This window comes from Quercus robur, chromosome 3 (genome assembly GCF_932294415.1).
Source record: "Quercus robur chromosome 3, dhQueRobu3.1, whole genome shotgun sequence".
Classification (NCBI taxonomy): Eukaryota; Viridiplantae; Streptophyta; class Magnoliopsida; order Fagales; family Fagaceae; genus Quercus; species Quercus robur.
The window spans coordinates 13933250-13958498 of record NC_065536.1 but is presented as its reverse complement, the minus strand read 5'-3'; the positions used below and the strand labels follow the sequence as shown (position 1 = coordinate 13958498).

The 25249-nt window shown below is 38.5% G+C and overlaps 2 protein-coding genes across 2 annotated transcripts in view; both read left to right on the top strand.

Moving 5' to 3' along the window:
- The first annotated feature begins 11876 nt into the window (after positions 1-11876).
- The window catches only part of LOC126719290 (uncharacterized), a 37568-nt gene continuing 24195 nt past the window's right edge, over positions 11877-25249 (top strand). Inside the window, exon 1 of the mRNA XM_050421861.1 lies at positions 11877-12152. Coding sequence (XP_050277818.1) covers positions 11964-12152 — 189 coding nt within the window. The 5' untranslated portion in view covers positions 11877-11963. The remainder of the gene's footprint in view (positions 12153-25249) is intronic.
- Positions 19578-22659, top strand: LOC126717182 (sugar transporter ERD6-like 5). The gene is made up of 12 exons (XM_050418598.1): positions 19578-19652; positions 19735-19799; positions 19934-20040; positions 20137-20217; positions 20303-20387; positions 20483-20526; positions 20609-20671; positions 20753-20812; positions 21443-21496; positions 21762-21821; positions 21929-22043; positions 22172-22659. Exons 2-12 carry the CDS (start codon positions 19793-19795, stop codon positions 22294-22296), a joined length of 801 nt encoding a protein of 266 aa, XP_050274555.1. The 5' UTR covers positions 19578-19652; positions 19735-19792; the 3' UTR covers positions 22297-22659.

Sequence of the window (25249 nt, the reverse complement as noted above, 5' to 3'; positions counted from 1 at the left end):
GCCGGGGAATTAGTGTTAAGAAGGGTAGTGGGGAACATGCGGGACATGGCTGCAGGGAAGCTTGCTCAGAGTTGGGAGGGACCATACAGAGTCACAGCCATCGCAGGTGCGGGGGCCTACTACTTGGAAGACCTGGACGAGAGACCGCTCCCTCGACCATGGAACGCCAACAACCTGAAGAAATTCTACGCGTAATCGTCGATGTAAGCCAAAACTTGTATTCTATTAAGATTAAGAGCATGATGAACTTTTTTGTCTATGCTGTTTTTGACTCTATAACCGCACACCAAGAGAATCACAAATAAATCCTAAGGACAGAAAACCTAACCCTTTTACAAATACTAAGTCCAATAGCGCCCTCAAATTACCCACAGCGCCGCACAACAGGTTTTCGGGGGTACCATTCTATTAAGCGGCCATAGCATTGGTATAATTCAAGCAAAACACAAACAGATATAAATTCATCCAACAAATTGAAACGGGAAAAGAAAACGAACTACTAATTAAACAAGTAAAAACAATTGTTCAATCACCACATCCCGGTGACATGGGCAAATAAAACCGATAAGTTAAAACAATTGTTCAATCACCACATCCCGGTGACATAGGCAAATAAAAATAAAACAAAAATAAGCTAATAAGTAAAAGTAAAATCAGCTGGGAGGTTGGGTCGGCGGTGGCACTTCCTGCTGGACGGTCAGGGGAAAAGGCTCGACCTCACCAAGAAGCTCCTGCACAGTAGGTACGCTCGTGGCCTCCATTTCCTAGGGCTCGGCGTGAGAATCGATTTGCTCAACCAACTCCCTCATACTGGCCGTCTCCTCCTCATCAAAAGCAGCCGGGGCGTCCTGGACGGCAGGTACAGGGTTCGAAAATGGAATCTGGCCGGGGTCTCTCAGCGGCGAATCTTCAGGAACTCCCATTGCCTGAAGAGCAGCAAACCACCCGGCCTCGAAACCCATATTCCGAGCCCGAGCCACCACCGGCTCTGCAGAATTCTCAGCGTCGGCAAAACCTACGTCATACCACTTTTGTTCCGCGGACGCCAAGCTTGCCCTGAGATCGGCTATCTCCTTGGCATTGGAAGTGTTAAGGCTGATGGCTTCGGCTAGTTTGACTTCCATCTCATGTTGCTTGGTCAGGAGCTCTGTATTCCTTTTTTCAGCCAATACCCGGAACTTCTCCGCAGCAGCAGCCTTCTTCTCAGCAGCCTCAGCAATCTTCAGCTTTCCTTAGCCGTTTTCACTGCTGACTCCAGCGCCCCCCTCTCGCGCTCGTTTTCCTCATCAAGCTCCCGTGCCCGGGCAGCCACAATGTGAGCCAGTTGAGCGGCCTAGCAAGCACGGAGGTTAGCAAAGAAACAAAAGGAAATCTATATGGAGTAGATAGACAAAAGAATTACCGCAATGGCGTGCCACTCTAACCGGCGCCCCACAGACTCCTCGGACCCATCATCGAAAACGTGCACGTCCTCGGGAAGTTGGAGAGCTTCAGCCAAAGTTTGGGCAATACGGTCGCCCTCGCCTTTATCCCACATCCGAACAGAGGCGGTTGAGGGCAATGGCTTGCCGTCCAAAAGGAACTTTGGCTCCCACGCTGGAGCCACTTGGGAGGAGGACGCGCCCCCCGTGCCAGCTTCGGTTGGCGGCTCGCGGATAGCGATTCCACCTGTTAGTCGGGGAGGAGTCTGGACTGCGGCATCCCCCGGGCCCGTGGAAGGTTGCTCGGTTACTTTCTGCTTCTTACGGGCCCGTTCGGACTGCGGAGGGGGAGGAGGCTGAGACGCTGGACCCCGACCCTGAGTAGGCGGGGGCTGGTTGGGCGGCCGGGCACCAGGCACGAACCGGTCAAGGGTCATGACTCTCCTTGCCACCATTTTTGCACCGGGTTGGATTGCTTCAGCTAACAAGTTAGCCGCTTCTATCACTTGCTGTTGAGGCTCGGCGGGTGGATTCTCGGGATGGGGCTGCTCTTGGGCTTGGTCCCCTTGCTGTATGGCTTCGTGAGCTCTCTCTCTAAGGCGCTGAGATACCCGTTCCGCAGAATCGTCTCGCAGGGGAACTAGTTCGTCCGCGGCAGTGAACCGCCGACCGAATTCCCTCGCTTCCCCGGTTGTAAGCTTCGGCGGTAAAAAATTCACGTACCGGACGTCTATGTATGATAGCAGGGGGCTGTCAACTATCAGCGCCTGCTTGAAAGGCTGCCAAGTAGAATAAACCGGCTCCACTCCGAGGATCAGGTGTGAGGCCCGGAGTTGCCCGTCCCAATGCACGTAGATCTCGGATCGGAGGACGAAGTTTAAGTCCCTGGTGTGGACGGCTCTGAGGTCCTGAACAAACACTTTGCCGTCTGCAAAAGAACAGGTGACGCATTAGCCTTTAACAATAAAATTTTTTTTACTCCAATAAGAAGAAAAGAAGAGGCGGTGAAAAACAATTATATGAAGGGGATGGTACGAACCCACTTCACGCCGTGTAAGGGGGCAAGGGATCTCCCCGGCAAACCAATTGCCGCGCACCCTGACGAACTCCCCGGCGGAGTTCCTGTTCGAATCGGGTAGGCACGATATAAGCCGTACCCGAGCATCCCTTGTCTTTAAGTAATAATTGGTGGATTTGCTCCCACAGAGGCTGTACATTTGGTTAATATCATGGTGGTCTAACTGTAAGTTAAAGGTATGGTTCAACTTGCTGACACAACTAACTACCCGGTAAAAATTGGGGGGAAGCTGGTCGGGGCACAGCCCATAGTAAGTGAGTGTGCTTATCAAGAGGGGATCTACGGGGAACCTAACCCCACCTTCTAAAATGGACATCAAAGGAAAGAAGGCTGTACCCTGCCCTCGGTGGAGTTCCATGTCACTCTCATGGCAGTAAGCCACGTCCACGTCATTGGGAATACTAAATTTACTCCTAAAGGTGGCCAAAGCAGCCGGGGATTCTAGAAGGTAAGAGTAACCCATCTATAAAGCCTAAAACTACAAAAGTGAACTCAAAGAAACAAAGCTGAAGGAACAGGAAGGGGAAGAAAGACTTACTTTGGGTTCTAAGGAGGAAAAGAACACTGAGCAAGCAAGCGCACAGAAATGTGGTCGGCAGAGAGTAAGCACTAAAGATCAGAGGCGAAGGAAAAATGGAATGGTGTTCAGAGAGGGACTATTTATAAAGCCAAAAAGAAGGGGGGGGGGAGAAGAAACGTTTATTCAAGCAATAAATGGGCACAATTTACAAGCGACCCAGCGACTGCCAAACGTAACCGATTCGCGCGCCGCTTCGGTCCACGAACCGTCAGGCAATAATGACGACTACGTCTGGCGCCGCGAGACAGATCGTCTTTGGAGAATATTAGTAAAAAGTAAGTCATAAGTCCCAGACAAGAAGGTTCCCGAGGTCAAGAGGCGCAAACCGCTCCTTGATTCTTCTCGGTGACCGAGTATGAATCAAGGGGGGGCTATTGTACGGCACCGAGATCCCAGGCCCATACAGGCCCTGGGCCCAATCCCACGCAGGCCCCGGGCCGAGGCCCATACCAGCCTTGGGTAAGGGTCCGGCAGAAAGGTCCGGTTGTCCTGCGCCCTTCTTGGAGCTTCCTTCATGTACGAACAAGCGTAGGGTATTGAATTCCGAGAGGTGATCGGACAAACGTTCCCGGTCAAATATACGAACTGTTCCCGGGAAATTGTGATATTCTCAAGGAACTGAGTTGCCGAACATAGTCGGTCAAGATGGAGCCAAGTGCCAAGATCGAAAATGCTGCACCGCCCTTTCACCTAAACACCCACTTTAATCAGATAATATTGGACCTCCAGTAGCACTAACGGTGGCTGTAATCATAATCTCCCCACTAACCTTAGCTATAAATAGAAGAAAGTTGGGAGAAGAAGGGGTTCAGAAAAATTGAGAGAAAACAGTCAAGGAGAGGGTATCAACTGAGTGTTACTTTGAGTCTCTCTGCCGAGAACGACCCATTGTAGGAAATCCTTAAGCCCACTACAAATAAATTGTGAGCCCAAGTGACCTAAGGTCCAGAAGTCTTGTACTTGGTTCTTACAGTCCATCAAGCCAATTAAGTGATTAGGGTTTCAAATTTATTTCACATAGTATTTAAAGGAAACCTTGAGGCACGTTTTGTGAAGACTTTGGAGGTGCTCTTGTGAGATCTAAAATGTATTGTGCCTTCTCCTTTCAAAGTCACTACCGAAAATCATTCTCATATCATTAGAATTGTTAGATATGAAGTTGCAACAACAAGATCATACATAGTTAATGATTTAAACCTTCAAGAGTGGTCTTGGAGTCACAAACTGGAGAGTTTGTGTTGCTAAACCTTTGAGTGGAATCTCAAAGTCACAAACTCCCTGTTTGTGTTTAACAAATCCAAGATAGAAGAGTCTATGGAGTTGGAGCTGCACGTGGTTGTGTTAATAAGTTCTACTTGAGGTAGCTTTAGATTTAAGATTTAAATCTATTGTAATCTTTCATTCCATCATAGTGGATTTGTTTACTTTGATGATAGTTAGGTTAAATCCTCCACAGGTTTTTACTTTGAAACAGTTGGTTTCATTGGTTTTCCTTGGTCATTATATTATTGTTTTCTTTAATTTTTCCGCACCAAGTAATATGTTTGCATGTGTTTAACCTAGACCTCATAATTAAACTAAGTAAATACTTGGCTAATTCATTAGGTTAAACTAATCTATTTTTAAGGGATCTAAACAAACAAACAAGTATAGTTTGATTGTTTTTAAGAGGAGTTTTGGTAATTTCCATTTGAAAGGTAACATAAATGGAATGATCAAGATTTGGTAACAGAAATGGACATTTGGAAGGTAGTTAGGTATGTGCAAAATTGAGGTGGTGGGGGCTACTTTATTCCTATGATTGATCAGGATTTGGTACCATTTACAAGATAGTTTTCAATTGGCTTTCAGTTCCATTGGGATTTGGTAACAGTACATGTTAGGTTCTAAATGTTTAGAACAATTGGCAAATCGTGAACACAAACTTGTCTAGATATAGATTTTAGAGTCTATAGGTATTATTAGACAATGCTCAAGGTGATTCAAGTCAAGATTCAAGAACATACAAGCTGCAGAAGAAGATTTCACAATCTTTCTGGTTCGATCGATCGAAAGACAGGCTCGATCGATCGAAAGTCGTATTTGCAGAATTTTAATTAAACCCAAACAGCAATTCAAGCCTATTAAGGATTAAGGTTTCTAATCTACTTCTCCCAATATATAAAGGAAACCCTAAGCACGTTTTTATGTGGCTTTTCAAAGAGAAAAGAGTGTGCCTATTTTGTATTTAGGGTTTTGTTCCTAAAAAGCTCTCTTTTGTCTTCTACCAGTATTATTCCTTGAAGAATCTCAAGATCCGGTATTGTAGAAGTTGCTACCTTCTCTAGTCATCAAAGGTACTGATGATCTAAACCTTCAAGGGTGGTCTTGGAGTCACAAACAGGAGAGTTTGTGTTGCTAAACCTTTGAGTGAGATCTCAAAGTCACAAACGGGGGTGTTTGTGTTTTGCAAAGGCCAAAGAAAGAAGGAGTCTGTGGATTCAGAGCTTGCACGTGGTCATGTCAGTAAATTCTACTGGTTGGTAGCAATAAGAAGTCGAGCGTGGGGGCTTGTAAGTCTTATTGTATGAACTTTGATTCTTTCTAGTGGATTTACTTTTTACCTTGTGGATAACTAGGTTAAATCCTCCCCAGGTTTTTTACCGGTTTGGTTTTCCTGGGTTATCATATCGTTGTGTTATTTATCTTTCCGCTGCTTTACATGATTTGATCTTTGATATTGTGATAACCTAGACTTGTTTAATTGGATTAAGTAACAACTTGGCTAATTACCTAGGTTAAATCAATTGTTTAAGGGGTCTAAAAACTAACAGTACACATCAATGCTTTCAGGACTGTTTGCTTATGGGGAGCCATTCTTATATTATGAAACATGCTACCAAACTTACTTTGCTGTATCAGCATGTTTTCTCTAGCCATCTCATCAGCATTTTTTATTTATTTATGTACCATTGACATGTTGAATTTGCTCAATCTTATGTTAGAACAGAAACTTCATTAAATTCAGGAGTTGGTGATTTAACTTCAAAAGTGGTAATTTCATTTATAATTTGATTGTAAATTCCTTAATGGATGTAGTTGGAAGAATTTGATTTAATCTATTGTTTTGAATATATTAAATTTACATACATGCATTAGACTTAAGATGGCATCCCCATTTGTTTTTGTTTTTGATAATTCAAAAGTTGGGGCAAGAATTTAGACCCTCGATATCCTCATTAGAAACAACATAAACAAGAAGTGTCAGTTAAGTTACAAAACACTTGGTATTGGTATCTTGATTTTCAACTTTGTACCTATTGCTTATTTATGATTTTATTATATTGTCATAAATTTTGGAACTACTTTTTATTTATTTTTTACATGGTGCAACTTTACCTTTTTTTTTTTAATTTTTTTTTTTAAATTTGAGATAGAAATCTTACTATGGAATAATCTAAGTTTTTATGTTTGTGAAATTTCCTCTCACAGACTTGAACCTTGGCCCTTGCCCTCAAACTTACAAGAACTTGTACTTGTAGAGTGACCATCAAACCAAAGGAGCCTTGTGGTACCTTTTTTGTTTCTTTGTATGGGGTTTTTGTGGACTTAGTGTAATATACATTCAATGAAATAAATGTAAGAAAGAAATAATAATAATTATTATTATTAGGGAAAAAACAAATGATGTAATAATTATTTTTTGTTTCTTTGTATGGGGTTTTTTATGGTTATTTTTCTAAGATTGATATAAGAAACAAATGATTTGGAATATAAAATTCTATAAAAGTAAATGATTTGGAAATTAAAGTAAACTAGTTGCAAGCCCACGCGATGCATGGGAATATACAACTATTTTGTAACATGGTAGAATGCATGATTTATTTTCTAAAACATACCGGAGATATTATTTTTAAAATTATTATTCATCTCTCCATCTCTACAAATATATCATTATATTATTTTGAGTTTTTTTTTTTTTTTTTTGAAAAACTTAGTTCATTTGATTGATATTGTTAGGACATATATGATTCATGTTAGGAATATATGTCAACATTTTATGTAATTGGCTAATCTTTTGACAAAATGCACTTTACTTGTATTTGGGTAGATTTAGGATGTGTTTAATACTTCAAGAAACATGTTGTTCAAGTCTAGTATTAAAACCATGAAGATTGGACCAAGAAACAAGTGAAGAAAAGCTGGACAGATATCTCGACAACTGCTCAACAGATAGCTATCTATCGAGGTTTAATGAGACTCGACAGATACTATCTATCGAGGTATCTATTGAGAATTACAAAAATCAGTTTTTCAAATTTGATTTTCGGCCCATGCTTATGTATTTGTGTAGGGTTTCTTTTCTCACAACCCTAGACATATATAAGGCTTATTTTAGAGGCCGTCACATAAGAGAATACAAGGAGAACACATGCAAAAGGTGATCGAGACCTTATTTACTCTAAAAGAAGCTATTACATCTTTGCGCCTTAGGGTTTTGTAACCAAGTGCTTCTTGATCTTCATTGTTGATGAAGTGAAGAACTTTGCAGCCAACAATCTTCTTCAAGTTGGTGTGTTAGTCACGTACTGGGAGCCATGCAAAAAGGGTAGCATTCATATATTGAAGAGTTCAGAGGTTTTGAAGTGGTAGCAGGTTTCTGCTATATGTTCATCTACATGGATTATAAAGTCTAGGGACAAAAGTTTTGTACTAGATCTGAAATTTCTCTTTATTATAGTGGATTGCTTTTCGGGAAGGTTTTCTCCCAGGGTTTTTTTACTGTGAATCTAGTTTGTTTCATTGGTTTTTCTGGGTTATCATATCTTGTCTTATTTACTTTTCCACTGCATGATTTTGACATGATATTGATGTTTGTTTGTTTTAATAAGTTTTATTCATAATAAATCTAATTAACAATTTGGATTTAAAACTTGTTAATTCTATCAACCGGGGTCTAAATTTCCCAACAGATATTATTCCATTAATTTTTTTTTTGAGATAAAAGATAGAAACACTATTCTTTTTTCAAGTGATCTATATTATTCAAACTTTTGTATAGTGTGTTATGGTTTTTTTTCTACAACTAAAATTTTTAAGTTCCAAAATTAATTATTTGAATATCTCATTTTCTTAAGAAGATTATCATGATAACCAAACCTCATCACAAATTTACAAATGGTATTACTCAAATAATTTATGGAGACATTCAAATACATAATCATGTCACTTTTAAAATATTTAAAAATTAACTCAAACCAAAACTATAAGAGGGATAGAGAGTACATGTGATAAATAACTCAAAAAACACACCTACAAAGTGTATCATCCAAAAGTAGAGACACAAAAAAAATTTATCAATCTAAAATAGAGTTGCAAGAAAGAATTAGTGAGAGAGAGAAAGAGAGAGAACAATCGCCTTTTTGGAAGAGAATGTGAGATAAATAACAAAATTATATAAAAGAAGATGAGTCGAAGAATATTCAAAAGAAAATGTATAGTTGTAAACACCAAATTATTCAAGTCATGCTATGTAATAAAATAATATTAAATCATTTTATAATTTCATAGGATAACATGTAACAAACAAAGAAAATAAAAGTTAAAAGATAAAATAAATTAAAATATAATCAAATCATATCAACCTAAAGTAGAGTTTGTTGATACCCATTTTCATGACACATTTTCTACAAGCTCTATTCAACCAAGCCAGACTTCCTTGTGGGCTCAATTCATGTATTATATTTTATTTTATTCTTTTAAGCATGGCCCAAGCCCATGTGACTTATGGGGGAAATTGAGGAAGTGTGGTTTGGAGGGTATGGGTCAGTTTCTTTTGGACCTTTTGCATGAGTCCAGACCAAGTGTGCTACCAAGTGGGTAAGGGACATTGGTAGCACCTCAGGCTCATGGAGGAGTTCTTGTACCCGAAATTTCCACCTTAAAAGAGCTTTTATGCTCTGGGTGACTGTGGCCTAAAGTTTTTGCCATAACTCACTTTTACCTTTAAAACATAGTTGGCTCTCATTAGCCAACTCCATCTGCTAACCCTTACTTAGGTGAGCCTCCTAATGGTCTGAAATGTTTGACCAAAGGCAACCAATTAGAGCAAGCCCCCTTTATTTCCAAAATTATGTAAAAAGCATACCAAACTCTTCCTTAAACAAAAGCAACCCAACCCAAAACATCAAATTAGTATCGTAGAAGATAAAAGCCTCTTCCACTACTCAAAAACCAGTCATTAGCAACACCCCAAATTCTATATAAAACTCTATCTTTAGTTTAAAACAAAACCAACCACGTTCTACCCAAATACCTGAAATATCAGAGCAAAAGCATATTCAGCCAGTTAACAATCTCACAATTCTGAAGCTTGGAGGTGGAAATATGGGTATAGGGAAACCTTCCCTCTCTTCTTCATGACATCCCTCAATTTCCTCTTCTCGGTGACTGTGGGTCGAAATTTCAGACTTGTTGAACCACGTTTTAGACCTGTTGAACCACGTTTTTCCCATAGACCTGAAACTTCAGAGTAAAAGCCCATTCAGCCAGTCAATAATCTCACAATTCCGAAGCTTGGGCGTGGAAATATAGGTACAGGGGAACCTTCCCTCTCTTTCTCACGACCTCCCTCAATTTCCTCTTCTCGGTAATTGTGGGTCGAAGGTTCAAACCTGTTATGTTTTTATGCTTTTTCTACACTTTTGTTATTAGCATTTTGATTCTCTCTTATCAAAGCACATTAGCCTTTTGTTCATTATACATTTGGAATTTTGGGCTTGATTCTCCACAATAAACACTTCTAAAGAACCCAAGGGGAGATTTGGGCTAATATCACATTTTTGGCCCTTGTCGGAAAAATGTCCCTGACAGAGTTAAATTTAAAAATTCATCAATTTAAAGAATTAAACATCCACAAAAAGAAAGAATATATATATATATATATATATAGAGAGAGAGAGAGAGAGAGAGAGAGAGAGAGAGAGTATTCACCTTTTTGTGTGAGCAAAATATGGATTGAATGGAAGAGGAAAAAATTTATAGTAAAAAAAATTAAGGAGAAAAAAAGTCAAAATAAAATGAAGATGAAGGGATGGAAAAATTGTAAGGTTAATGTATAGAGTAGTGGGGAGATAAAAAAGTAAAAGTTGGAGAAAGTGTAATTGTAAATTGGCAGATTAATAAGGAAAAAAATAATTAAATGCTTAATGATATGGCGCTGATGTGGCTTAATAGAAACAAAACAACATTAAATGCTACGCTTTAGTTTTTTTTTTTTTTTTTTTTTTTTTTTTAATACAAGATAGTAATTTTACTCTAGTCTAATCTAAGTGTATATATGTGTGAAGCTCCCTCCTAGAGACTTGTCTTCCCACTCCTTCTTCATTTTCTGTGCATGGTTTTGAAAACTGGACCAGATTGGCCGATCAGACTGCGATAACCGAAAACCAGTCATCAGTCCAGTTCTTTAGAAGTATAAAACTGGAAAATTTTAATTTGAACCGAACCGATTGGACTGCGGTCAAACCTCCCGATTTGCAAGACCGAACACAGTTTTACCGATTGGATAACAAATACTTTGAAAAAAAATCTGTGGTGGTCTATCTCGTTTTTATTCACCAGAAGCTAGAGCTTGATATCTTGTTTAGCCAAAATGCTTCACCGTCGCTGGATCTTGCTCTATTATCACTGGCTCTTGCCGTTTTGTTTCTATCGGAGGGAGGATAAATTTGTGTTTGTAAAGAGAGATTATGGGGATAGAGAGAATCTTGGGGAGTGAAAGAAAAAAGAAGACAAAAAGGGAAGAGGATAGAGTCGTAAGTGGGGGTAGATTGGGTCAGATGTTTTATTGAAGAGAGAGTGATATGACATATGAGTGGGTTGTTTTGGAAATTGTAATTTTTTTAATTAAAGAAGATGATGTACATAAGTGGCTGTCGATTTTTTTGGTTGTTTCTTGTTTTGTTTAAAATTTAAAATTTGAATTTGAAGTGATTATAAAAAGTGACAGTAAGTTCCCTGACTTGGGGTGAAGTGTTTTTTTCTTTATTAATAAAAAATGAGATAAGGCATCTGATGGCTCGTGGCAGTAGGTTTTCGGTGTTTTTTTTTTTTTTTTTCATTCGGTTTGTTACATTTTTTGGGGCTAAAAGTATTAAAATGTTAAAGTTGTGAAAATATATTTGAAAGAGATTTGCTATTCTATTTTTTTTTTTTGAACAAATATTCTATATTTTTAGATCAATATTGTTTATTTTTATAAATTTGTTACATTTTTTATTTTATTTAATTATTAAATTATTTATGGCGTCATCACGGTTCAATTTCAGTCTGAACTTTAAAACTTGAATCTCTCTCTTTTATGGTTCATTAAACAGTTCAAGTTTCAAAACCATGTTCCTGTGTCTTCTGTCTATATTATCTAAAAAAAAATTAATATTAAAAAAATATAATGTGCCTAAGTTACCAGAAATAATTACATATTTGTCAATTCACTCAAGCAAAAAATTTTAATTATATTAGTTCTAACAATTTTCAATTTCTCTCTTCTTAATGAAATGTCATATGACTAAAGTTGATTATCCAAATATTATAACACACGCATACAAATACCATAAGATAATTTCTTACAAAATACCTGAAAAGCATCCCATGTCCTGTCATATAAATTGTACTTCACGTCTTAATTTCCACAACGAGGACATTTTTAACAAATCAAAAAACGAGACCCCACCATCAATTAGCAAAAGATGCACATGATATGATATATAGTGGAAAATTATTGAATGAATGACAGGTAAACCCGTCAGTCAACTAACTTCAACCATTTTTATCAAACACAAAGTATTAATTAGTTTCTCTCTAATCTCTCTGTTCCTCTCTGTCTCTGATAAAATAACAACACATGGAAGACGAGGAACTAACAAAGTCTCTGCTTGTTGCACAACAGCCTGGTAATATCAGAATTATTAGCAATGGCGTTGGTTCCAATGATACTGGTGCAAGTGCAAGTGCAAGTGCAAGTGGTGTCACCGTTGTTCTTCTTCTTAGTGCCTTTGTCACTGCTTGTAGTGCCTTTACTGGTGGATTTGTGGTAAGTACAATTGATTTGGTATATAGCCTGTGTTCCTGTGGAGAATCCATATGTTGGTATATGTTAAGATGACATCTCTCTTATGGTCTTATATGGGATCCGCGACAAGTTGTGGGACTGTGCATGGGATGTATGCATTAGTTTTTGAGAATGTTTTCATTTTAAACTATACCTTATTTTACAATTGACTTCCCTAAACTATTGAAATGCATGATTAACTTTCTAAAATTGTAACTCTATATAACACTTAACCTTTACTGTCTTGGAGTTAAGTCTAACGAAATTTAGTATTAAAAAACTAATTTATCCCCACTTGCAAAATAATCGGTAGAGGGTAAATTAGTCTTTTAATATTACTTTCCATTAGACTTAATTGAAAAAAATGATAGAAAGAGGTGAAGTGTTACATAGGTCTTAGTTGAGGGAGTTGATTATGCATTTTGTAGTTTAGGAGTTAAAAGTATAAAATGAGATGTAATTTAGAGCGGAAAAGTGTCCCATCACCAAGCAACTCCCGGTAATGAAAAATGAGTTCAAACAGAATTATAGTTTCAGCATATATGCATTAGTGAAATTCTGCCTTGTGATTACATTGCAGGTGGGGTACTCAGCACCTGCTGAATCAGGAATTATAGCTGATTTGGGCCTTTCTACGGCTGAGGTTCGTAATTAGTTTATTCAGTTTATTGACATAAATTATAAACACACTCACACATGCAACTGCAGAAATGCAAGAGAGGAATTGAGGAAAGTTAGTTGAAAAAATTACATTATCCCTTAAATAAATCTTGATAAAAACTTAATTTGCGTAAATAAACTTTGATCATATAAATCCTTTGCTTCATATAAATCTTTTGCTTAATAGTAATTGTTAGAAATACTGAATGATTGTATTGTATTTCATCAATGAAAGAATATACATCACTGTCTTTATATAGGAGGCATATGTGTGCAGTACAAGTAGAGTGTAGTACAAGTACAAGTGTGTTATACAAGTAACCTAATTGGGCCTAAAGCCCATAACATAATACACGTTAACAGCCCCCCTCAAACTCAAGGTGGATGTGAGACCAACTTGAGGTTGTCAACCAAATTACGAGTGCGTCCCTTAGGAAGTGACTTGGTGAAGATATCTGCAAGTTGATCTTTGGAGGAGACGGAGAAAAGCTTAAGAGCACCATAGACAAGATGATAACGGATAAAATGACAATCAATCTCGATGTGTTTAGTCCGTTCATGAAAGACATCATTATGAGCAATATGAATGGCACTCTGGTTGTCACAATAAAGGGGAGTAGCAGAGGAGGTGGACACACCCAAATCCTTAAGGAGCCATCGTAGCCAAAGGAGCTCAGATGTGGTATCAGCAAGAGCACGATATTCTGCTTCAGTACTGGAGCGGGCCACAAAAGTTTGTTTCTTGCTTCACCAAGAAATCAAAGAAGAACTAAGGAGAAAACAGTAACCTGTAGTAGACTTGCGATCAGTAGGATCTCCTGCCCAATCAGCATCAGAGAATGCACGGAGTACAAGAGGAGACTGAGCTGAGTAGAAAAGGCCATGAAAGAGGGTGCCCTTCAAGTATCGAAGAATGCGCAGAACAGCAGCATAGTGAGTTGATCGTGGAGCAGACAGATACTGGCTCACCTGATGAACAGCATAGGAGATGTCTGGACGAGTAACTGTGAGATAAACTAGGCTGCCAACCAATCGTCTGTAAAGAGAGGGATTAGACAATGGTTTCCCCCCTGAGGGAGTCAGATGCGCATTAAGCTCAACTGGAGTGTCAACAGTCTTGCTATCAGTGAGTCCAGCTCGAGACAAGAGTTCAGAAGCATACTTAGCTTGAGTAAGATAAAGTCCATCAGTAGAATGAGTGATTTCAAGACCCAAGAAGTAGCTGAGATGTCCAAGATCTTTCATCTCAAATTGCTGACTGAGAAAATCCTTGAATTCTTGAATGCCACTGAGGTCATCACCAGTTATGATCATATCATCCACATACAGGAGAAGTAAAATAGTGCCTTTGTCAGTGCGACGAAGAAATAAGGCAGAATCATAATGACTGGCCATGTAACCCAAATGAGAGATGGTAGAGCTGAATTTGGCAAACCAAGCTCGTGGAGCTTGTTTAAGGCCATAAAGTGCACGTCAAAGGTAACAAACCTTGTTTGAGTCAACAGAGAGACCAGGAGGAGGTTGCATATAAACTTCTTCATGTAAATCCCCATTAAGGAATGCATTTTTGACATCCATCTGAAAAAAGATCCCATTTACGGGTAGCAGCAACAGCTAAGAGGGCACGGACAGATGAGATACCAGCAACCGGAGTAAAGGTCTCTTCATAATCAATCCCATACTCCTGTGTAAAACCTTTTGCAACAAGACGAGCTTTGTAGCGCTCAATGGACCCATCAGAGCGAGTCTTAATCTTGTAGATCCACTTACAACCAACCACAGATTTCCCGGGAGGGAATGTCACCAAATCCCAAGTATGGTTTTTAGATAATGCATCAAGTTCCTCTTTCATTGCAATCTGCCATAAAGGGTCAGTGGAAGCCTCACGATAGGTGTGAGGCTTATGTAATGTAGCAAGAGTAGTGTAACAATGATAGTCAAGTAAATGTGTAGGAATAGATCTTACTCGAGTTGAGTGACGAGGTGGAATGTCTTGTGCAAGATCTTCAGGCGGAGCAGGAGCAGGGGACCCAAGCTCAGGGTTGGGGTTGGGTAGCTCGTCTTCAACCTGTTCATCTTCCACCTGTTCATTAAAGGGTGAACTAGGAAAGGGATCAGTGATATCTGGTGGTTGGACAGAGAAGTCTACAAGAGAATCAGGAGCAACTACAGGAGGATCAGGAGCAGCTACAGAAGGAATATGTGCCTCATCTGGAAAAAGATCTAAAACAGAGGAGGAAGATAGGGAGGCACGAAAGTGAGAGAGCTCGACAAAGAGGCGATGTTCCCAAAAGACAACATTGCGAGAAATACGAAGACGATGAGAGACAGGGTCATAACACCGATACCCCTTTTGAGTTTCGCCATAGCCAAGAAAACAACAAAGCCTTGACCGAGGCTCAAGTTTGTTATGCTCATGTGGCTGAAGAAGAACGAAACAAGCAGAACCAAAGGAGCGAAGGTGGTGATAGTCTGGACATGACCCAAAAAGGTGCTCATATGGAGTTTGATTTTGGATAACCGGACTCGGAATGCGATTAATAGTATGAACAGCATAAAGAGCAGCTTCGCCCCAAAAAGGAGCAGGGACTTTGGCAGAGAGAAGAAGAGCACGAACAGTGTCAAGAATATGACGAAGTTTCCGTTCGGCTCTACCATTTTGCTGAGAGGTACCTGGACAAGTTAGTTGATGAACAGTGCCATAGGAATGCAAAACAGCTTGGAAAGCATATTGAGTATATTCAAGAGCATTATCAGATCGAAAAATTTTGATGCGTTTGGAAAACTGAGTTTCAACCATTTTTGCAAAATTAGAATATACTTGCAATAATTCAGAACGATGTTTCATATTAAAAATCCAGCTATAGCGAAAGTAATCATCAACAAAGACAACAAAATATCGAGACCCACCAATACTAGAGACAGAAGAAGGGCCCCAAACATCAGAATGAATAAGGTCAAAGATATCAGTGGATATTGATTCACTAGTATTGAAAGGCAAAGCTGGTTGTTTTCCTAATTGGCACGAAACACAATCAAAATTTTTTGTAGACACTGAACCTAACAAACCTCTAGAAGCTAATTGTTGTACCCGAGAGGAAGATGCATGACCAAGTCGAGCATGCCAAAGTGCAAGGGAAGGAATTGAAGAAGCTGTAGCAGCTGCAGCAACAGAAACTGGAGCAACAAGTGGAAGACGAAGGTTGTCCACGGGAAACATACGCCCAACTCTGGGACCAGACCCAAGCTCCCGTCCCGTCCTCGGATCCTGCACAATACACCCAGAATAATCAAAGATAATGCGATAACCCAACTCAGCTAATTGTCCAACAGAAAATAAATTATAAGAAAGGTCAGGAACATTAAAGACTCCAGGAACCGAGAGATTGGAGGTCGCAACGGAACCTATACTATGACTAGACATTGTGGAACCATTTGCTGTACGAATATTAAGAGGGTGCGGTGCAGGTTTAAGGTCAGAAAATAAGGACGAGTGAGGTGTCATGTGATTGCAACAAGCAGAATCCATAAGCCAAGAGGTAGGAGACATACCAGATAAAGCTGAGAGAGAAGAGGAATAAGATGCATTACCAACCATACGAATGACATTGGCGATGATATTTATAAGGTCATCTCTGGAAATGGTGAAAGTGGATCCAGAAGACTGAGACTTTGCAGAGACGGGAGCCATAGGTTGGATACTCTCAGTGTTAGCAACAGTAGCAGCAGAAATGGAAACAGCTGATTTGTTGCGTTGATAGCAAGTCTCAATATTATGGCCAAAACGTTTGCAAAAATTGCAAAAACGTTTGTTGGATTGTCGGCGACGATTGTTGCAAAAGGAAGAAGACTTGTCCTTATTCTTCATTTTGAAGCAAAATATGCAAAAATAGACTGCAAAAATGAAATCTACGCGAAAAACTGGGTAAGGAACACCTGTACTGTAAAAAGTCAACTCTGCAGAAAGTCAACGGTCAACGGTCAACGGTCAACTCCAGTGATGACGTCAGCTAGGGCTGACGTAGATGCTGACGTGGCAGAGATGACGTCAGCGATGACGTCAGCAGATGACCCAGCGGCGCGTGAGCGCGTGGTCCAATCTTCGTCGAAACTTCTGTCGGCGCGTGAGGGCGCGTGGCACGCCTGATGATGCTGATTCTTCGCCGGTGATGTAGATCGGAGCAAGACGAATCCGATGACTGCGGCGGTGAGATGATCGGAGCAACACAGATGGCGCGTGGAAAAGCGGCCGAATCTTTGACCGGCGCGTGAGAGGTCAGATGATGATGATTCCGGCGGCTATGTGTAGATCGGTTGAAAATCTATACGTTGATATTTCTTATGTCTTAATCGGAGGTCTGATGTGGAAGACCTGACGGAGGTAGTGATCTTGGTGGCGGTGATCGAGCTTCTGACGGTGAAGATTCAACCTTGGCACCTCTGAGGGCACAAAAGAAAAGGTTTACTGACCGAAGAAGTCGAGGCAGCGGAAAACACCAACAAAGACAGGACTGCAAGACACAAGAAGGTTAGAGCAATGGCTCTGATACCATGTTAGAAATACTGAATGATTGTATTGTATTTCATCAATGAAAGAATATACATCACTGTCTTTATATAGGAGGCATATGTGTGCAGTACAAGTAGAGTGTAGTACAAGTACAAGTGTGCTATACAAGTAACCTAATTGGGCCTAAAGCCCATAACATAATACACGTTAACAGTAATAAACATGCCATTTCTAGTTTGATAACAAGGTTATTACTTAAAAGTTAAAACACAAAAAATATAACCAAAAAAGAAAAAAAAAAGTGTAAAGACTCGATAAATTTTTTTTTTTTGATGGAAAGAACTCAAGAATTTTAATTGTGTATGACCATCGCTGTATTGGGATTAGATTTCCTTTATCTATACACTGGAAATCAGAGACACATATATAAATTAAGATTATAATATTTCTAATATGTGATGAAAAACATTTGGTACTTGGTGGGTGTGATTGTTGATGAAAAAATGGTGCATTATCTGATTAATGTAGAGTGTATTAGTTCTCCAGTCAGTTCTGTTAATTTCCTTACACATTCACCCTTCAATTTTGCAGTATTCAGTTTTCGGTTCCATAATGACAATTGGTGGAATGATAGGTGCAGTAATAAGTGGGAAGTTGGCAGATATCATTGGTCGTAAAAATGTGAGTTTTTAAATGATCAAATTATTATCTGTAGGACTAGTGTTAAATATGTTTTAACCAAGTGGATTGACCAGCTCTTAAATCACTTGAATTTTGATTTTATCTTTGAAGCAGACTATGTGGATTCTGGATATATTTTACATAATGGGGTGGCTCGCAATATATTTTGCTAAGGTTGTTTATCTTCTGCTTTAATCATTTTTGTTTGATTCCATATGCTGATTTTCTTTTCATTTTCGTCCTTGGCTTCTTAAAAATTGGACATTGGAAGCTAACGTAGGTCCATAAAATGCATTTAGTTTTTCGTAGTTCATAGCAATTCTAATTAAACAGCATGCACCAAGAGCCTTATAGATCAAGTGATCAACTGGTATCTCTCATTTGTAATTATTATATATTTATTGTAATTTTTTTCAAAATGATTAAAACCCAGTTTTCCAAGTGCACCCATTCATGCCATGTTTGGAGTCTCAACAACAAGCACTTCAAAATGTACTTAAACAATATGACATTGTTCACAACTTGTTATGTCCAGGCTCATAGCAGAACAGGAACTGGAGAGCCAAACGTAAGCTTTGTCACATCCTTGACACTATTCATGCTCTCTTCTATTCCTCTGTCGTCCCTACACCTTTCTATGGAGAAGTTGCACTCACAGCTATTTACTCCATAACAAACTTCTCACTCGTGCTTGACAATTGACCCTTTTGAGAGGTGATTTGGCTCTACCCAAACTATCATCACCTTAAACTCTTTGATTCTGGATACTTCATAAAATTCCAACCTCATTAGCATATCAAACTTGACTCTCTCCCTCTCTAGGTTTTGTTGCTTTCTTTGGTATGGAGTGGCACAAAAGGGATTTAGGTTCTACCATCTTAAGTCACGCCGACTTATGGTCTCTCACCATGTAGTCTTCAAGGAATATAAGCTATTCAAAACGAAGTCCAAATTTTGCCTGCCCACTTTTCCTCTTCTCCCCTGTGCCAGATCCATCTGCAGAGCTGGTGCCCCGGCAGCAATGCAGGAACTTTTGGGTCTTTTATGGTTCTGAGCAGAGTTTCTTGTTTCAATGGGACACACTACCAGCAATCGCCACTTCTACAAAAAGGAAACCATAATCAGTACATGTTTTCTATTAGATAGGACTTCCAAAATGGAAAAAAGAGTCTTGTAAAAGAATATTATATTTGTTAGTTAAAATCATATATTATATTGTTTGCCTTCAAGCCATTTACTAAATGTTCAGTACTTGTTGAAAGGGTGCTTGGTTGCTCGACCTTGGAAGACTATCTTTGGGATTTGGATTTGGACTGACTTGTTATGTGGTAAATGTTGTAATTTGAATTTTAAATTGCACTAACTTATAGTACATATACTAGATAATGAAATTTGAATTCTATTTCTGAACAGGCACCTATTTACCTATCAGAAATTACACCCAAGAATCTTAGGGGAGGATTTACATCAGTCACCATGGTAAATTATCCTTACAATAATGTTAGCTTCAAAATGTACTTTTTCCTTATGTGGCTCCTTCTTGTCCATTCTACAGGCAATGATACCTTTTAGTCTAACAGTTGCATATCTGATTGGTTCTGTCGTCAACTGGCGTGTCTTGGCTCTAATAGGTAGCTTCTTCTACCTTCTATTACACTATATTCCATAATATATTTCCATAATAGTTATGATCTTCTTCTTCTTTTTCCCCAGGAGCTATTCCATGTTTATTACTACTTTTTGGTCTATTCTTCATTCCAGAGTCTCCTAGATGGCTGGTGAGTGCAATTTAAAAGTTTGTTGGTATTTATATTATTATATGTTGCTCAGTGAATTCTAATTTTTAGTTAGTGTTTATCTAATGCATATTGAGTTATAATATGTTCCCACCAAATGTGCTCCAAATATTTAGCTAAATGGCTGCAGGCAAAGATTGGCCGAGAAAAAGAGTTTGAAGCTGCAGTACAACGCCTTAGGGGAAAGAATGTTAATACTTCTGAAGAGGCTGCTGATATCAAAGTAACACAGTAACTTAATTTTAAGTAAGAAAGGAATCATTAACTATATATGTAGAGTTGAAGCAAGAAATTGAAGAAAGGTTTTATTGTATGACAGGATTATACTGAAAACATCCAACAGATCTCAGAAGATAAAATCCTTCATTTGTTTCAGCAGAAATATGCTTATCAACTCATTGTAAGCTTTAAAAAGTAATCTCAAAGTTGCTCCATTTCTACTACATGGATTTGTGATCAATTTGTATTACTCAAACTTGATATAGGTTGGAATTGGACTAATGGTACTTCAACAATTTGGAGGGCTCAACGGATTTGCATTTTATATGGACGAAATTTTTGAATTGGCTGGTAAATAATGCCTACTACAATGATGCTTTCTATGATAGACAAATGTGAACGGCATTGAATTGATATTTGATTATAGAATTTTGGGTTTATAACAGGTGTGCCAAGTATTATTGGGTTTATAGTGGTATCCATTCCTGAGGTGGTTCTAAATCTTTTTGGTATAATTAAAATGTTGTGATCCCCTTTAGTGCATAATCAGATATTGCAGATTTTCTGAGCAGATTCCAGCAATTGTTATGGGATCAATCTTGATAGAAAAATTTGGAAGACGGACGCTATTGATGGTTAGAATACAAAACGATGTCGAAAGTTTAAGACATAGTTGATGAAAGAGTTGATTCTAAACTTTGCAATAACCTTTGCAGATTTCTGCTACCGGGGAATGCTTAGGTTGCGTCCTTACAGGACTATCATTCTTATTGCAGGTTCTTTAACATAGAATTTAAATGCATCTCTATCATTTTATTAAGGGGACAGGTTGGTTCTTAAATACCCGTTTGGATACGGCTTAAAATCCCAGCGTTTGGATTTTTGTTTTGTTTTTTGTTTTTTTTTGAGAAGTTAGTTTTCAAACTTTTCACGGAACCCATAAATCTCTTTTTTCAACAAAACTTTCATTAAAAATGGGTTATACGACACTATTTACACATTTAAAAATTATTTTACTACATTTTTCAGTTTTCAACAAAATAAACGGACCTAAGTTGGAGTTTGGATACAGATTATTTCCCGCACGTCTGCGTTTTTAGCGTTTTTCTCCTTTTTTTTTTTTTTTTTTTTTTTTAATCACGCGGATTACACTGTGCAGAAACATTGTGCATTGTTCATGCATTGTTCATACCCTGTTTACGCACTATTCACGGAACCCACACCCACTTTATTCCAAAAAAAAATAAAAATAAAAATGGGTTCCACGGTACTATTTACACATTTAAAAATTATTTTGCTACAGTGTTTTCAGTTTTCAGCAAAATAAGCCATATCCAAACGGACCCTAAGTGTGATGTCTATTGTTGATGAATAACTAATTATAAACTTAAAGCTTCCTCGAGCAGAGCCTTAACTGGTGGACGGAAGCCACTCCTACTTTGGTGCTTTCAGGCATATTGGTAATGCATTTGTAATTATCATATTTGTATACTTTCTTGTCACTATAGAATATAGATGATGAGGACAAGGCAAACAACAATTAATCCTTTTTCCATTAGTGTAATTGAGTTTGGAATGATTTCATTCAGGTTCGTTAAACTACTTGGTTTATTAATTTAAACAAACCCCCCCCCCCCCCCCCACCCAATCCTTTTTTTTTTTTTGCCTTCACTTTTCCTGCTATTTCACATCTGTATAATTGAACTACTTGGTTTCTGAATTCAGGTTTTTAAGGCATGTTATTCATTGGGTGTTGGAGCAATACCATGGATTATAATATCAGAGGTGAGAACCTTTTTGATTAATAACTCTGTAGCTTGCACGGAAATTTTATCCCTATAACAATTAGAGTGTAGCTCCTGTTAAATGATTTTTCTCTTTCTCCCTTTCAGATATTTCCCATAAATGTAAAGGGTTCTGCTGGAAGCATTTGCAATTTGGTCAATTGGTTTTGTTCCTGGCTTGTTTCATACACATTTAACTTTCTAGTAGAATGGAGCTCAGCAGGTGATGCTTCCTTGTCTCCATTTTTGTTTGTTTCTTTGCAGCTGTTTCTTTCTCATGTATACTGTCACTCTCCTAAGCATTCTTGTACATAGTACGTGATGATTGATGTTTTATGCATGATATTTCAGAAACATTTTTCTTATATGCAAGCATGTCGGGTTTGGGTGTTTTGTTCTCTGCGACACTGGTACCTGAGACTAGACGGCGAACTTTAGAAGAAATACAAGCATCACTCACTCATACTCTGCAATAAGAATCACCAAGCAGCAAGCAGGGAAGGGGATGTTAGTTACCCTAGTGACATGTATGAAGCAAACTACTCAGCATCAATGAATCTAATAAAAAATTCAGGATTAAGGAGAAATATTCTAATAATATTTAATGAAAGATTAGGATCATGTGAGCCCTTCCTAATGCCGTCTGTGGCATTTGGTTTTGAACATGGTGTGGTCCCATTCTCAATGCTCCTAGCCTTATGGACAGCTGCTTTGATATGCTAAAAATTGTAAAATGAAAGTTACCACCAATTTGGTCTTTCTCCCACGATTTCTGCATACCACAGTTACCACTTGCTTTGTTGCTAAGTAATTCAATGAAGGATGAGAACAGTTGATAATGCTTATTAATTATAACTCTAGCTCCTAGAATAGCAAATGTTAGTATTTATATTGACAATTTTCCATGACAGGGTATCTGGAATGGATCTGCATTCCTTAATCATTCTGTGAAACAAAAAAACTCCGAAGAAACTGAAGATTATCCCTCGAATGAGAACAAGCCCTGATCAAGCGAGCCAATCAGCCATGAACAATATCCAGACGCTCAGAGATATCACTTGTAGTCTGCCTTTGGCCCACTCAAGCGAGCATGTCTTCACTATACCCATCTGCCACCATAGCCATGACCTCAAAGTAAAGAGCTGTGTAATCAACAGGCCTCGGTTGATTTCTTTCAAAGCCACAGCAATTTCCTTCAGTTGATCAGACAAATCAGTCAGCACACTATCATCAGAGGGAGGTGCACGCCCTCTTTTGCGAAACTTGGAAATTCCCGACCCAGTGGTGGATGACTCTACCGCATTCTTCCCTTTGTCCACCACACCTTCCTCCCCATTGTCCGCCACAAACTCAGTATTGTCCCCATTGTTTGACTCATTCTCAATATCCACATACGACTTAGAAAAGCTACATGTAGTTGTATCCTTCCCCACTACAATAGCCAATTCATCATACATCTCAATCTTTTTGTTCAGATACTCCGCATGCTTACAATGCGCCTGTAAGGGAGAAAGGAACGTATAATAACAATGCAATAATCACTTCACTCATAAATTCAATATTCAATTCAATATAGATGCCATTAGATGATTTAGGTCAATGATAAACAAAAAAATCTGTTAGGGAACAGGAGACATAACCCATGATTTTGAAGACAAGAATAACAGAAAATACAATGTATAAATGCTAAGACCAGATTTTACAATAGATCCGCACATGAAAGTTATATTTGAAAATTTGTAAAAGCAATGGAATCCTAAAAGGAATGACACTATAAATTTCATATAAAGAGGGTACTTGAGCAGCCTTGTCTTGTTCTCAATTCATAGATTATAAAAGCCAAAAACATATATTATCATTTATATCAAGAAAATATAGTTGGAAGCCATACCATGACTTCTCCTTGATATGTCTTCGCATTGCATGTTATCATTTTTAAGTTATCGTCCCAGCCGAAACCACTCTTCTTCCTAATAGTTTGAATAGTGATCCACATGGTCCTTAAAATCCGTAGCCAATTCTCTACATAAGAGGGGTGGCACTCGACCCTAAATTGAGCAAATATCTCCTTCGCTACAAAAGCAAAGGAGCTAGCCTTGAAAGTGTTAGAAGGCTTGTTGCCCTTCGCAGCCTCCTCGGTAAGTAGCCTAAGCAGAGACGTGTGCATGGGGGGCAGCCACCTGAACTGCTTAGTGCCGCCTACCTTCTCTTTTCCCTTCGACATTACTACATATGAAAATTGTATAGTGAGAGTAGCATTTAAAAATGAAAGTAGCATTTAGTAATTATGCTCGGAATATGAACAACAAATCAAACACACATATAACCACGCTTATAGATGTGCACAACAAAACGAAACATGCTAACACTAGAAATAACAATGTAATGCTGAAAATACTTTTTCCTTACACCACCAGAAGTCTATAGTAAATACATTGTCCTTACAGAAAAAAAAAATACAGCACATATTACAATCATAGAAATCTAAATAAAATACTATTCTCCACTCCTGGTATAATCAGACCACATAACTTGGCATATCTGATCTCTCTTAGCATTCCATACTCTACTGTCTTCAATGGAGTCCCGGCGTGACTGTGTTTCTTGTTGGGGGCCACTAGACTCTACTTGGTTCATTGCAGCTTCCATAATATGGTCATTTGGTTCAGCCCCCATAATGTGATTATGAATCACACAATATGCTAACACTACTTTCACTTGAGTTTCCAAATACCAAAATGGTTCTGCATCCAACACTCCAAACCCTCACTTAATGGTAGTTCTAAATGAAGAGTGTCGGAGGTTGAACAATTCTTGCTCATTCTCAGGAGGACGATCACTAAACTCTTTCAAGTGATATCGCACACTTTGATAAGGTGACAAAATTCCATTTTTATTACCATATCCAACATCACCAAGATAATATTTACCTACATATATTCAAAAATAAAACCAAATCACTACTATTTTTAGGAAAATGCACAATATTTATTAAACTAATAAACCAAAAAGGTGAAGTAATCCTATAATACCTTCGGGAATTGAAAATCCCCCTTGCCTAGCAAATGCATCATTTAACACACGTGAATCATGTGTACTACCTTCTCATCCAGCCAATACATAAAATGAACTTTAAGTCAAAACTAATGGCAGCTAACACATTTTGTGTGGTTCCATCTTTGCGACCACGAAACCTTCCTTGTATTTCAGGTGGCACAGATGCACGAACATGTGTACTATCGATTGCTCCAACACAATCTTAATTTTTGACAGATATAATGGTTTAAAATTACACAAATCTTCACAATTTAGAAAAATACACAAGTCGCAATATTTACCTTAAAATATGGGTAGAACCTTCTGCTATTCCTTATCTCTGGAGGTGTATCTTCTCTAGGTAGTTTTATTAGAGCTCTATATAATTTTAGG

Excerpts from the sequence above, each read along its gene's own strand:
- LOC126717182 (XM_050418598.1), top strand. Across the intron at positions 20,388-20,482 it reads CGAAATTTTTGAATTGGCTG|GTGTGCCAAGTATTATTGGG; the intron begins GTAAATAATGCC and ends GGTTTATAACAG. Across the intron at positions 21,497-21,761 it reads TGGTGCTTTCAGGCATATTG|GTTTTTAAGGCATGTTATTC; the intron begins GTAATGCATTTG and ends TTCTGAATTCAG.